Source organism: Tupaia chinensis, unplaced genomic scaffold (assembly GCF_000334495.1).
Source record: "Tupaia chinensis unplaced genomic scaffold, TupChi_1.0 Scaffold000407_4, whole genome shotgun sequence".
In the NCBI taxonomy this organism is placed as follows: domain Eukaryota; kingdom Metazoa; phylum Chordata; class Mammalia; order Scandentia; family Tupaiidae; genus Tupaia; species Tupaia belangeri.
In genome coordinates this window covers 4,354,975-4,369,718 of record NW_006159912.1, presented here as the reverse complement: position 1 = coordinate 4,369,718, position 14,744 = coordinate 4,354,975, and the positions used below count along the sequence as shown (strand labels likewise).

The 14,744-nt window shown below is 41.2% G+C and overlaps 1 protein-coding gene across 5 annotated transcripts in view; it reads left to right on the top strand.

Moving 5' to 3' along the window:
- GGNBP2 (gametogenetin binding protein 2) overlaps positions 1-14,744 on the top strand; it is a 68,161-nt gene that overhangs the window by 48,421 nt on the left and 4,996 nt on the right. Inside the window, exons 5-9 of one of the 5 annotated variants that reach the window (XM_006154447.2) lie at positions 2,558-2,683; positions 2,788-2,901; positions 9,504-9,707; positions 10,729-10,903; positions 12,039-12,233. In XM_006154447.2, the coding sequence (XP_006154509.1) occupies positions 2,558-2,683; positions 2,788-2,901; positions 9,504-9,707; positions 10,729-10,903; positions 12,039-12,233 (814 nt within the window). Of the gene's footprint in view, positions 1-2,557; positions 2,684-2,787; positions 2,902-9,503; positions 9,714-10,728; positions 10,904-12,038; positions 12,234-14,744 lie in introns of all 5 variants that reach the window. The other 4 variants (XM_006154448.2, XM_006154446.2, XM_006154450.2 and 1 more) reach the window with 4 other exon arrangements.

Sequence of the window (14,744 nt, the reverse complement as noted above, 5' to 3'; positions counted from 1 at the left end):
AGAATGTTAAAGAGTTTATTAGTTTAATAGTGGAATAAAAGAAGCCAGTAAAGAAACTTGAGAAAGTGACAGGAGGATAAGAGGAAGCCATGGTGAAACAGGGTTTTGAGGAAGTCCAGTCAGTTACATTGAATATTGCTGAGTCGTCAAAGGCTCAAAGTGGACATTGGACTTAGCAGCAGTGAGATCATTGGTGATCTTGATGGATGGAACTAGTGACTGAAACCAGATGAGTGTGTGTAAAAAGTGAATGTAATACGATCGTACTGGACTAAGCCATGAGTGAAAAGTACTAGAGTAGAATAAGGAAGTAGGAAGACTACTTTTTCAGAAAGTTTCATCTGGAAGCAGTAATGGTTTTCTTGGAGAGATTTTTGCTATAGAGCGCGTGCACTTGCCAGAAAGACACAGAGACAGAGAGCGAGAAATCACCCTCTGGGGAGATGGCCACGCCTCAATCCTTTCTCCTCCATTTTCCTCTCATACACTTGGGCATGTACACACACACACACACACACACACACACACACACCTGGCGTAAGTTTAAGCCACCAGGTCCGGGACTCGAACTGTGGTCGACTACATGGGAGTCCAGTAACGTAGCCATTATGCTGGTCCCTGGAAGGAGTAATTTTTAAAAGAATTATTTACTTAATTTTACTTATTATTTTAAATTTACTTTAGAGTACGTGTGCTCGCTAGAGAGAGTGAGAGCGAGAGAGAAAGCAAGGCACTAGGCCTGGGATTCAAAATATGGTTGGCCACGTGGGAGTCCAGCATCTTAACCAACATGCCACCTGCTACAATGTTAAGGCATAAGGTCTAGAAAGATTATTGCTAATAATCCTAATTTGAATTGTAGAGGTTTTTTTATAGAGCCTTTTTTTTAAACAGTATTTTTACATTGATAATTTAATATCATTCCCCAACTTTGATTTCTTTTCATGAACCTTTTCCTCAGTTATGAGAACTTAAGTTTGAGAATTATTCAGTTCTACGAGATTATGGATCACTCAAGCCTAATTAGAAAAGGAGGAAATATGGGAGTTGAGAATAGAAGGGTGTAACATGGAAGGTGGTAAAACAGAATTGAGATTTTTGTTGTCAAAAATAAGGAGAGCTTGGGAACCAGCAGTTAGCGTAATGGCTATGTCACTGGATTCCCACGTAGTCGACCGCGGTTCGTGTCCCGGACCCGGTGGCTTAAAACTCATGCCGGGCATGTGTGCGTGCGTGCCCAAGATCCCGAGAGGAGAATGGAGGAGAAGGGATTGCGGCGTGACCATCCCCCCTGGGGGGTGATTTCTCGTTTTCTGTCTCTATGTCTCTCTCTGTTTGTCTGGCGAGCGCATGCGCCCTACAGTGAAAATCTCTCTCAAAAAAAAAAAAAAATAAATAAATAAATGAGGAGAGCTTGAACCTTGGCCTGAGCTCTTGGGAGGGGGAATAAAAAGTGAAATTGAATGATTGAACTTTTGTCATCTTGGACTGAGGAACACCTGTTTAGCTATATAGAGTAGGTATATGAAAGATTTGGAAGGTTTTCTTTCTCAAGCATCCAAGGTAATGAATTTCTAGTATAGTAGTGAGACTTGCAGAAAAACAGGCAGGAGCAGGTTCAGAATAGTGAAAAATTAAAAAGACTATCATTGAATGGAATATAGACACGTTTCTCCTGGATTGTATGCCTACAATAAAGCACAGTACGTGACAAACACCATATTGAAACCTCTGAGGGAAGGAGAGTCTAGGAAGTTTTTAGTAAGTTAAAAAAATAATGGTATTTATTACTAATTTAGGCTGTGTAAAGTGTTTTGTTTTTGTATGCTGTCTTTATTTCCACAAATGTAAAAATGTATTTAATCTGACTTCCCAGTTGTAAATGTGAAGGTAGATAAGAGTTTTGTTACTGTGGACAATATAAAACGGAATGATAGTTCAAAAAGTCACTTTAAGGGACTGACAGGTGGCTTGGTGGTTAAGGGTGCTGGACTCCCACGTGGCTGACTACAGTTCAAGTCCCAGACCTAGCAGCTTGCTCTCTCTCTCGCTCTCTCTCTCTCCCCCTCTCTGGTCAAATTGAAATAAATAAATGAATGAATAAATAAAGTTAAATAAAATAATTAAAGAAAAAGTCACTTAATAATCACAGTAAAATTCTTAACATTTCCAATTTGTGGAAGATTGATTCATGTTTATAGGTAAAAATACTCTTAATTTTTTTCAGCTGTTGTTACTTTAGAATATCTCAGCTATATTTGCTCATAAACTTTTAGTGTATTAACCAAATGTTATCTTGATAACTGTAGATGTTGTTAAATTGTATAAACTTGATAGTCAAGCAGAAATTTTTGTATAAAGATATGGGCACACATTTAAGTAACATTTTAATATGATTAAATTTTGTATGTGATTATTATACAAATTTGCAAACTTTTCCTACTAATATATCTTACATATCTTTAATAAATTAAAGAGTTGATGTTAATTTAGACTGTAGACATGACTCCTCAGATGATCTCAGTGTCACTAAGCTTTGTGCTATACTGTACTGCAGTGAAGGGAGCAGTAGCAGTGTCAGTTCAGAGAAGTTAAGTACAGATAAGAGAAGTAGTGAAGACCACAGGAAGGACAGCAAGTGTAGGATCATTTTCCATTATGGACCTTTCCAGGGAACAGCCAGGTAAAATCAAGCAATCATTTACTCTCTCTCTTTTTTTTTTTTTTTTTTTTTTAATGTTTTACCCTTATATATTTGTTTTTCGCTAATATTTGTTCTTTCTGCAGAGGTTGTTGGATGGATGTATGGGAGTTAATGTCCCAGGAATGCAGAGATGAAGTAGTTTTAATTGACTCTAGTTGTCTTTTAGAAACACTAGAAACGTATCTGCGAAAACACAGGTGAGTTTGAAAGTCATTACGTATAACATTACATATAGTATGCAAGGTTCCCTAGCTATCAGTCATCTAGAGTAACCTGTCATTGACCTTCTTTGTGTAATAATACTCCAGCCTCGCCATTAATACCTGGTACTAGGTGTAGGTTAATGTCGGGGTAGGCAGTTCCTTTATGTGATAGATGACTCTCGGAGTTAGCTTTCCTTGTGTTGAGCCAGCATCTCCTTTTTCATAATTTTTAAAAAATATTTGTTGCTATTATTTTTTAATTTGATGAGAGAGAAAGAGAGAGCAAGCTATCAGGTCCAAGACTCAAACTGTGGTCGGCCATGTGGGAGCCCAGCACCTTAACCATCATGCCACCTGCCAGCCCCCTTTTTCATAAATTTTTTACCTGTTTGTTCTATATTAGCTTAAGAAAGTTAGAATGACTAAATTGAATAAAGTGTACTTAATCACTTTGGAAACTGATTCTCTCTGTTTTTAAAATGGAATCCTTTTTATTTTTTTTCTTTTTTAAAGGTTTTTTTCTTTTCTTTTTTTTTTTTTTTGCTATAGGGCGCATGCGCTCGCCAGACAGACAGACAGAGACAGAGAGATAGAAAGCAAGAAATCACCCCCCGTTGGAGATGGCCACGCCGCAGTCCCTTCTCCTCCATTCTTCTCTCTGGATCTTGGGCACGCACACACACGCGCCCAGCATGAGTTTTAAGCCACTGGGTCTGTGACGTGAGCCGTGGTTGACTACATGGGAGTCCAGCGACATAGCCATTACCCTAACTGCTGGTCCCAAAATGGAATAATTTTATGATGGCATTTCAAAATTAAAGTTAAATTAGCAGTTTTCACTAATATTTTTAAGTATTTCTCTAATTGTTTGACAAGATCTAAAAATATAGAATTGGAATTCATGTGCTTTATGTACTATAAAAGTAACCAGATTTTTCTTTTTAGAATACTACTTTTACAATGGAATTTTCTTTAAGAAAGTTAAGATTTGGAAATTCATAGGGAGGGAGAGTGCAGTAGGAAGGAGACTGGTAAGGGAGCCGTCTAGAGATGGCGTTCTGGGGGGAGTTTGTCACGTGTCGGGTTTGTGGTTATGTGTCTTTCAGCCTTGGGATAGATATACACAATTACTTTGGGGACACTTCCCAAAAACAGGTGAATGATAAACCTGGTGTTATCAAATTATGGTTTATTTTATATGGCAGTGAGCTAATGACTAAACCTGTATGTACTAAATTTATTAGGTGTTTTTCTTTTTTCTGTTACAAACTTTCTTGTTTATTTGCCTTTTAGGTTGGGTATACCTAAGAGATAGAGAAGGTGTCAGTTATTTGGAGTTCTGGGAAATGACATAGACATAAAACATATATCCCTCCTCTTTAAATATGAATTGGTCTTGGGACCAGCGGGTAGCGTGAAGGTTAAGGCACTAAACACTCCCACATGGCCAACCATAGTTCGAGTCCTGGACCTGGTAGCTTGCTTTATCACTTTCTCTCTCTTTCTCTCTGTCTCTCTGTCTCTCTCTGGTCAAATTAAAAAAAAATAAATGAATGACTAAATGAATAAATATTTCTTTAAAAAAAAAAAAAGAAAAAAAAGTATGAATTGGTCTACCCAGAAGATAGCTTTTTGGGTTGATAACTGCTAGTTTCTGGAGTTAATGTTTTAGCAATTCCTTTAATGGTTGTAAATATTTCCTGTTTTGGACTAATGTTTTATATTATTATTATGGTTTTTGTGTAAGTTTTTTTTAAAGAATTACTTTATTTAATTTTGTTTATTACTGTTATTAAATTCGACCAGAGAGAGAGCGAGAAAGTGAGAAAGCAAGCTGCTGGGTCTGGAACTAGAACCGTGATCGGCCGTGTGGGAATCCAGCACCTTAACCATCGTGCCACCTGCCAGCCCCAATGTAATGTTTTGTTTTCTTCTATTTTTGAGAGACTTTTGCTGTAGGGCATGTATGCTCACTTGAGAGAGAGAAAGACAAATCACGTCATAGGGAGGATGGCCATGCTACAATCCTTTCTCCATTCTCCTTTTGGGACTTCGGGCATGCACACATACATGCCCAGTGTGAGTTTCAAGCTGCCAGGTCTGGAAGTCAAATCTTGGTCAACCATTTGGGAATTTAGCACCTTAATCATTGTACCACCTGCTGGCCCCCTTTATAATGTTTTTTTTTTGGAGAGGTTTTTGCTATAGGACGCGTGCGCTCGCCAGACAGACAAAGAGAGACAGAGAGACAGCGAGAAATCACCCGCCGGGGGTTTGGCCTTGCTCCAGAACCCTTCTCCTCCATGCTCCTCTCGGGATCTTGGGCACGCACGCACACGTGCCCGGCGTGAGTTTAAGCCACCGGGTCTGGGACTCGAACCGCGGTTGACTACGTGGGAGTCCAGCAACATAGCCATTATGCTGACTGCTGGTCCCCTATGTTTTTAATATGCTGTTTACTTAGCTTATAGTTGCAGAAACACACATTAAACTAGTCTAAGGATTTCAAGCAGTAAAATAAGGGGAAGTTTTATTATTGCATTATTTGACATTTGACCATTTATTTACTTGAAGGTGTAAATTTGCCATTTATAATCTGAAAACATGGGACTATTTGTTATTTCTGTGTCTATTTTTCTTCCTAAGGTAGAGAATTTTTAATTGTGGTTAAGAAAAAATCCACAAAATAGGGCTGGTAAGTGGTGTGGTGGTTAAGAGAGTCGGACTCCCATGTGGCTGGCTACAGTTCGAGTTCTAGACCTGGCAGCTTGTTCTCTCACTTTTTCTCGTTCACTTTCTCTCTCTTCTCCCTCCTGTCAAAATAAGATGTAACAATAATGATAAATAAAATAGAGGAAATCATTCTTTAAAACAAAACAAAAAACACAAAACAGGGACCAGCAGATGGCATAATGGTTACGTCACTGGACTCCCACAGTCAACCCTGGGTAAATTCCTGGACCCAACAGCTAGAAACTCGTGTCAGGCACGTGCATGTGTATGTGCCCAAAATCCCAAGAGGAGAATGGAAAAGAAGGGATTGTGGTGTGGCCATCCCCCTGGGGGATGACTTTTTGCTTTCTCTCTCTCTCTCTCTCGCTGTGTCTCTCTGGTGAGTACATGTGCCCTATAGCAAAAGTCTTTCTCTAAAAGAAAACACACAGAGAAAACATAAACTTACCGTCTTAACTTTTTTTTTTTTTGGAGAGATTTTCACTGTAGGGCGCGTGCGCTCGCCAGACAGACAGAGACATAGAGACAGAAAGCGAGAAATCACCCCCCAGGGGGGATGGTCACGTCGCAATCCCTTCTCCCCCATTCTCTTCTCGGGATCTTGGGCACGCACGCACACGCACCCGGCGTGAGTTTTAAGCCACCGGGTCCGGGACACGAACCGCGGTCGACTACGTGGGAGTCCAGCGACATAGCCCTTACGCTAACTGCTGGTTCCCCCGTCTTAACTTTTACGTGTACATTATGAAACTCTTGACTGTATGCATGCACCGTTTTGTACAGCAGATCTCTAGAACATTTTCGTCTTGCATGGCAGAAACTGTACTCACTGAGTAACAACTCCCTATTCTTCCTCTCCCTAGGTCCAGCCACTATTCTGCTTTTTGTTTTTATGAGTTTTATTATTTTTGATGCCTCGTGTATCCCACGGGAGTTGATCCCAGTTGAAGCAATCCCTTCTCCTCCATTTCTCCCTCTTTTTGTGATTCCGGGCACGCACACACATGGCCCAGCAGGTTTTCAGGCTCCCGGGTTCCTGACTCAGACTGAGTAGTCAACCGTTTGGGATCTAGCTTCCTTTACCACCGTGGTATTGTGGTTTGTCTCGTCTAGGGATTTTATAGTTTTAGGGGTTTTTTTGTGTGTGTTTTTCTGTTTTTTGTTTTTTTTTTTTAAAAAAAGGAGGTTTTGGCTATAGGGTCTGTGCGCTCACCAGAAAGACAGATAGAAAGTGAGAAATCACCTCCCGGGGGATGGCCACACCTCAGCCTCTTCTCCTCCATCCTCCTCTTGGGATCTTAGGCACACACGCACACGCGCCTGACATGAGTTTAAGCCACCACTGGGTCTGGGACTTGAACCACAGTCGACTACATGGGAGTCCAGTGACATGGCCATTACACTTACTGCTGGCCCCACCAATTTAGGTTTTTAATTCATTTGAGTCTGTATCCATTTTTAAAGCATTAGTGAAATACAGTGATTTAACATTACTTGGTTTTTGCCATAGGGCACTTGCGCTCGACAGAGACAGTGAGATGGAAAGTCAGAAATGACCTTCCCAGGGGAGATGGTCACACTGCAATCCCTTCCTCTCCTATGATTTTGGGCACGCACACACATGTGCCTAGTGTGGTTTTTTTTTTTTTTTTTTTTAAGAGGTTTTTACTATAGGACTTGTGTGCTCGCCAGAGAGACAGAGAGAGATGGCAGTGATTTCTCACTTTCTGTTCCCTCCCCCCTGGGGAGGTCAGAAATAACCTCCTCAGGGGGGATGGCCACGCCACAATCCCTTCTCCTTCAGTCTCCTCTCGGGATCTTGGGCACGCTCACACACACACCCAGCGTGAGTTTAAGCCACTGGGTCTGGGACTTGAACCGCGGCCGACCACATGGGAGTCCAGCGACATAGCCGTCATGCCAACTGCTGTTCCCCCCAGTGTGATTTTCAAGCTACCAGGTGTAAGACTCTAACCATGAGCAGCTATGTGGGAGTCCAGTGCCTTAGCCACTATGCTGCCTGCTGGCCCCAGAAATCTGCCTTCTCAAGTAGTGCGTTACCATTGTGCCACAGAGCCAGCCCACTTTTAACATCTCTTTCTTTGATTGATTCATTTATTTAATTTATTTTTCAAGTGAGATTTTTGCTACAGTACACATGCACTCGCCAGAGAGACAGAGACAAAGAGGCAGAAAATGAGATATCACTGCTCGGGAGGATGGCCGTGCCGCAATCCTTTTTCCTCCATTCTCCTCTTGGGATTTTGGGCACACATGCATGCACATGCACACACCTGGTGTGAAATTCAGCCACTGGATCCAAGCCATGGTTGACTCCATGAGAGTCCAGTGATGTAACCATTACGTCATCTGCTGGTCCTTGTGTTGTTTTCTTTCTTTTTTAAATTTTAATCATTGTCATTATCTTATTTTATTATTATTGTAAAAGTTGATCAGAGAGAGGGAAAGTGAGAAAGCAAGCTGCCAGGTTCAGGACTTGAATTGCTGTCATGTAGGAGTCCAGCCATCAGTCATGTGGGAGTCTAGCCCCCTTAATCACTATGCCACTTGCTAATCATTGTGTTTTTTTTATTTCTGACCTGTACAAATAGTTCTTTTTTTTTTTAGAATGATTTTTATTTAACTTTACTTATTCATTTACTTATTCATTTTTAATTTTACCAGAGAGGGACAGAGTCAAAGAGAGACAGAGAAAGTGAGAAAGCAAACCACCATATCTGGGACTCAAACTGCGATCTGCCGTGTGGGAGTCTAGCACCCTTAGCCACCATGTCACCTGTTGATCCCATTAGTTCTTAAATTATAGATATACTAGAGTTTGGCAGCTCATATTTTCTTTTCTTTTCTTTTTTTTTTGCAACTCATATTTTCTGGTCATGTATTTTATGAAATAATAGATAACATGTCTGCCTCATTCTTTTAGCCCATTCTTTTAGCCCATGTTCTTCTGTAAAAATTATTTGGGACCCAACCGTGGTGGTGCATACTGCTTAGACACTGTGTTACATAGGCTGAGACCATATGGGAGGCTCGGGTTCAATTCCCAGTCCATCTTGAAGTCTGGATACAGTGGCATGTGTCTGTAATCCCAGTGACAGGCAAGGTTGAGGCAAGATTGCAACACAGTGAAGCCCTATCTTAAAAAAAAAAAAAAAAAATCACGTGTAGGCACAGCCATGGTGGCAAACACTGCTAAGATGCTATTACTCGGGCTGAGGCCACTTGGGAGGGCTGGGTTTGATGCGTAGACCAACCTAAATAGCCCAGGCATGGTGGCACATGCTTGTAGTCCTAGCTAACTGAAAGGCTGGGAACAGAAGGATTGTAACATGGCAAGACCCTGTCAAAAGTTTCTCCCCACCCCATTAAAAAATAAAATTTGCAGAGCCCAGCAGTTAGCGTAATGGCTATTTCGCTGGACTCCCACGTAGTCGACCAAGGTTCGTGACCCGGACCCCGTGGCTTAAAACTCATGCCGGGCACGTGTGCGTGCATGCCCAAGATACCAAGAGGAGAGTGGAGGAGAAGGGATTGCGGTGTGGTCATCACCCTGGGGGGCGTGATTTCTCACTTTCTGTCTCCCTGTCTCTCTCTGTCTGGCGAGCGCACGCACCCTATAGAAAAACCTCTAAAAAATAAAAATAAAAAAATAAATAAAATTTGCAGACGGAAGTCTAGCTATTGTTAGGTAATCCTAAGTTTGTGCTTACCTTATATGTATGTGTTTGTAATGTTTATTTGAAGGCCCTTTCTTCATGCTCTAGATGGGAGGGGAGTGCTGTCGTCTAGTACATGAAATAGTTACACAGCGAGTTCTTCATTTTGATGTTTTCTTCTGACAGGTTTTGCACTGATTGCAAGAACAAAGTCCTCCGAGCATATAATATCCTTATTGGTGAACTTGATTGCAGCAAAGAAAAGGGTTATTGTGCTGCACTTTATGAAGGCTTGCGGTGCTGTCCACATGAGCGACACATACACGTCTGCTGTGAGACCGACTTCATTGCACATCTTTTGGGTCGTGCTGAGCCAGAGTTCGCAGGAGGGTATGAGTATGTAATTTGCTAGAATGGGCTATCTAGCGCTTTGCTTCATTTTATTACTGAAAGTTCATTTCTGTCACCTTCTGCCTCAGTACTTATATGTATAAAGTGTGCCTTTACAGATTTTGCTTTTCTTTAAAAGTGTGCATTTCTCAAATGACTGAGTGAAAATAGGGAAATACTGTTTTCTGGTGTTTGGTTCAATCCTCTGCTACTTCTTGCTTATTGGAAGGCAGGCTTTTCAATTCTTTTTTTTTTTTTTTTTTTTCCTTTTTGTTAGCTTTCATTTTTATAGATTATCATTTTCACTTGAAAATGATTAGAAGGGGTTCGTCTCCATCCATGCATTATCATAATATAAACTTTATTCACAATGATTTTGGCATAAGACTTGAGATCTTTGCAACGGGGGTTAAATACTTTATTGAATGTAATTCATGAACTGTATATATCAGTCATTATGGAGTAACCTAAATGTTATCTCTGGCTTTGTTGTAAAAATAAAATCAGAAAAAGTGTATATTGCAGAATAAGACCCAGCCATTTATCTTTGTGTTTTGTGTATCTGCCCTCATTGAGAGCACACTTTCTGCTAGGCATTTTAAAATAAAAAGACTCCTTTTATCACTGAAGTTCTACAAACACTTCTACTAAAGACTGGCCTAGAAGGCTTTTTGTCTATGATGGAATCACTTTGGCATTGCCTTTTCCAAACAAAGAAAAACCAAATAGACTTCTGCTTTCAGAGAGAGACCCCTATACATATGATGTCTCTATGTTTTAAAGCCCATCTCTTTAGAGCCAGTTCCTGAATTACCTGATTTTTAGCAGTAGTAGAATGAGTTGCATGTGTACTTCTCATGGATTATATATTTGTGTGTTTTATTCTTGAATTAAGTGTAAATGTGTATGCTTTTTATTAGGTAGGTAGATTTTATATGCACTTACAGTTGTGATATCCATCCCTTACTGTTTTATTTAAGGGTATTAGGGATTGATGTATGATTTATTCTCCTAAACACAGGCGAAGAGAGAGGCATGCCAAGACCATAGATATAGCTCAAGAAGAAGTTCTGACCTGCCTGGGAATTCACCTTTATGAAAGACTGCATCGAATCTGGCAAAAACTACGTGCAGAGGAGCAGACGTGGCAGATGCTTTTCTATCTTGGTGTTGATGCTTTACGCAAGAGTTTTGAGGTGAGAACAGTGAGCTGCTTCAGTGTCTAAGATTGCATAGTTATGTTATTGGCTGAATCTTACGTAAGCCACCAGTGCTTCAGAGGGCTGTGATTCACTGATACAGTTTTAGGACTTTGGGTAGAGAGAGGTTCTGGGAAACTGAAATTTACAAGTCATATGTGGAGTTGTTGTTGTTGTTGTTTTTTTTAAAGAGATTTTTGCTACAGGGTGTGTGTACTCACCAGAGAGAGAGACCAAAAGGGAGAGATCATCTCCTAGGGGGATGGCCATGCCGCAATCCCTTCTCCTTCATCTCCTCTCTCTCACGTGCATCCGGCATGTGTTTTAAGCCACCAGGTCTGGGACTAGAGCCACATTTGGGTCTGTGGGAGTCCAGTACCTTAACCACTGCGCCACCTGCTGACCTCAAGACTGTCATCATTTAAGATATTAAAACTTAAGGGTGGGACCAGCAGATGGCAAAATGGCTATGTCACTGGGCTCCCATGTAGTCAACCAAGGTTTGAGTCTCGGACCTGGTGGCTTAAACTCACATTGGGCGCATGTGCATCCGTATTCAAGATCCTGAGAGGAGAATGGTGGAGAAGGGATTGCATCGTGGCCATCCCCCTGGGTGGGTGATTTCTCTCTTTCTGTCTTTTTTTCTGTCTGTCTTTCTGGCGAGCACATGCACCGTATAGCCAAAACCTCTCCCAAAATAAAAAGAAACAAACAAACAAACAAAACTTAAGGGTGCCTGCAGGTAGCATGGTGGTTAAGGTGCTGGATCCCACATGACCAGTTGCAGTTTGAGTCCCGGACCCTCTCACTTAAAAATCATGCTAGGCACATGTGTGTGTGCATGCCCCAAATCCTGAGGTGGGAGGGTGGATTGTTGTGTGGCCATTCTCCCTGGGAGGCAATTTCTCATCTTCTGTCTCTCTTTCAGCAAGTACATATACCCCATGGCAAAAAAAATCTTAAAAAAATTAAAATGTAAACTTCTTCATGGATGCTATGTGGCCTAATCGAAGTATGAAATGTTGGTTTTGCATGTGTGAGAGATAACCATCTAAATTTAACAAATGAGAATTTCCATGGAAAATAAAGTAAGATCAACCAGTAATTACTCCAAACTTTGTTTTTAAAATAGATGACTGTGGAAAAGGTACAGGGTATTAGCCGATTAGAACAACTTTGTGAGGAATTTTCCGAGGAGGAACGAGTAAGAGAACTCAAGCAAGAGAAGAAACGCCAAAAACGGAAGAACAGACGAAAAAATAAGTGTGTGTGTGATATTCCTGCTCCCCTACAAACAGCAGATGAAAAGGAAGTAAGCCAAGAGAAGGTAGTATTGCTTAGTATCAAGTCATAAAATGTTATATACTGCTTTAGAAGTACTGCTTTTTGCTAGGTTGAGCATTTTTGCCATGCTTTTCCAGATTCAAGCTTCTGTAATTTGCATATCGGCTTTTTCCTTACTGTTAAATTTATTTTATTTTATTTCTTTTTAGATTTTGTTTAAAAAAGGGGTAGGGGAGTGAGAAGTCACCCCCCAGGAGGGATGCCCACACTACAGTCACTTCTCCACTCTCCTCACAGGATTTTAAGGCATGCACATGCTTGTGCCCAAGCGTGATTTTTTTTTTTTTTTTTTGAGAGGTTTTCACTATAGGGCACATGCGCTTGCCAGAAAGACAGAGAGAAACAGAGAGATAGAAAGCGAGAAATCACCCCCCAGGGGGGATGGTCACGCCACAATCCCTTCTCCTCCATTCTCCTCTTGGGATCTTGGGCACGCACGCACACGCGCCCGGCGTGAGTTTAAGCCCCCGGGTCCAGGACTTGAACCGCAGTCGACTACGTGGGAGTCCAGCGACATAGTCATTACGCTAACTGCTGGTCCCCCCAGCGTGATTTTTAAGCCACCAGGTTTGGAACTCAAATTGTGGTTGGCCTTGGGGGAGTCCAGGTGGTAACCTGCTGGCCCAAAGAGTGTTAACTTTTTCCATTTTATTAATAGATTACCAGGGCACGTATGCTCCTGAGAGAGAGAGAGAGAGAGAGAGAGAGAGAGAGAGGAAAGCAGTTCCTTGGGGAATGTGGTCACATCACACTGCAGTCCATTCTCCTCCATTTCTGGTCTTGTCTAAATTTGGGGCCTGCTTGCACTTATGCTCCTTAGAGAGGGAGGGAGGGAGGGAAGGAGAGGGAGAGGGGAAAGCACTTCCTTGGGGGATGTGGTCACATCGCACTGCAATACATTCTCCTCCATTTCTCGTCCTGTCTAAATTTGGGGCCTGCTTGCACATGTTCCTGGTGTGTTTTTCAAGCTGTGGAGGCTGGGATTTGAAATAGATTGGCATGTAGAATTTTGCTTCCCCAACCACTAAGCTGGAAGGCTGGCCTATAAACCTTTTCAAATAATTGAGGATATTCTTTGATATTATAACAAGTCGTATTTCCCGAAAGATTAGTTACAATGTGAGAGCTGACATCTTCCCAATGACCTCTTCATACCCTGTTAAATTAAGTTCCTTTAGACTGTATTACAGTTTGAATAGATCTTTTACTCATGCATGAGTTTTTAACATTCATGCGTTGGAATTTATGGAAAATGTACTGGTTGACTTGAGTTATGCAGAAATCACATGTATTAAAAGTCACTACTGATTTCCTCAGCAAAGTAAATTATTAGGAAGCTTCAGGTTTCAAGTGTATACAAGTTCTCAAAATTCTAGTGGTTGTTTCAAAACTTGAATTTTATCAATAATAACAAATACTGTCCATTTTTTTCTTTGATGTGACATACTAACTCACTTTTGAGAAAATGCCTGCTAAATAGGCAAGGCAGAATAACCACAGTTTTTCTGTCATTCTTTTAAATGAAATTGGTGTTCCAGGAAAAATCTTGCAACTGAAACGGTTGCACAAGTACTTTTCCTTGAGACAGCCTTTGTGTGTTGGTATGTAACAGATGTACTTTAAGCATACGTTCTTTTCATCATATTGACTATTAAAAAGATATCTATTTGACGGGACCAACAGATAGAGTAGTGGTTAAATTGCTGGACTCTCACATGGCCAACTGTAATTCAAGCCCTGGACCTGGTGGCTTGAAACTCAATGCTGGTCACATATGCATGCATGCTGAAGATCCTAGAAGGGGAATAGAGGAGAAGGGATTGCAACATGACCATCTTCCCAGGGGGTGATTTCTTACTTTCCCTCTCATTTTTTGTCTGTCTCTCACTCTCTGTCAAATGCACGCACCTTAAGGCAAAAACCTCTTTTATTTTATTTTATTTTTTTTAAAAAAGGTGGGGACCAGTGGATGGCATAATGGCTATGTCGCTGGACTCCTACGATAGTCGACTGTGGTTCAAGTCCTGGACCTGGTGGCTTAAAACTCACACTGAGTGCATGTGCATGCATGCCCAAGATCCTGAGAGGAGAGGAGAGTGGAGGAGAAGGGATTGTGGTGTGGTCTGGGGGTGATTTCTTGCTTTCTGTCTTGCTGTCTCTCTGTCTCTCCTCCAAGTGCATGTGCCCTATAACAAAAAAGCTCTCTTGAAAAAAGAAGTCTGTTCATGGTATCTAATAAAATTAATATTTTTACCAATTCATCAAAGATACTTATAATTGAAACACCCATTCGTGTATTTTTGCTGCAGAGTGCGTCATGAGTAAAGGATAGAGTGACTGTTGACACGTTTTGGTTGCTGCAGCCTTGATTTGTGCTAAGGCTACCAACCCTACCCGCCATTGCTTTTGTGCCATCAGTGTACGTGTCCATCTAGTAAAAGGGTCAAATAACATTATGACAATGAAAATAAATTTCACCTCGGGAACTCTTTCC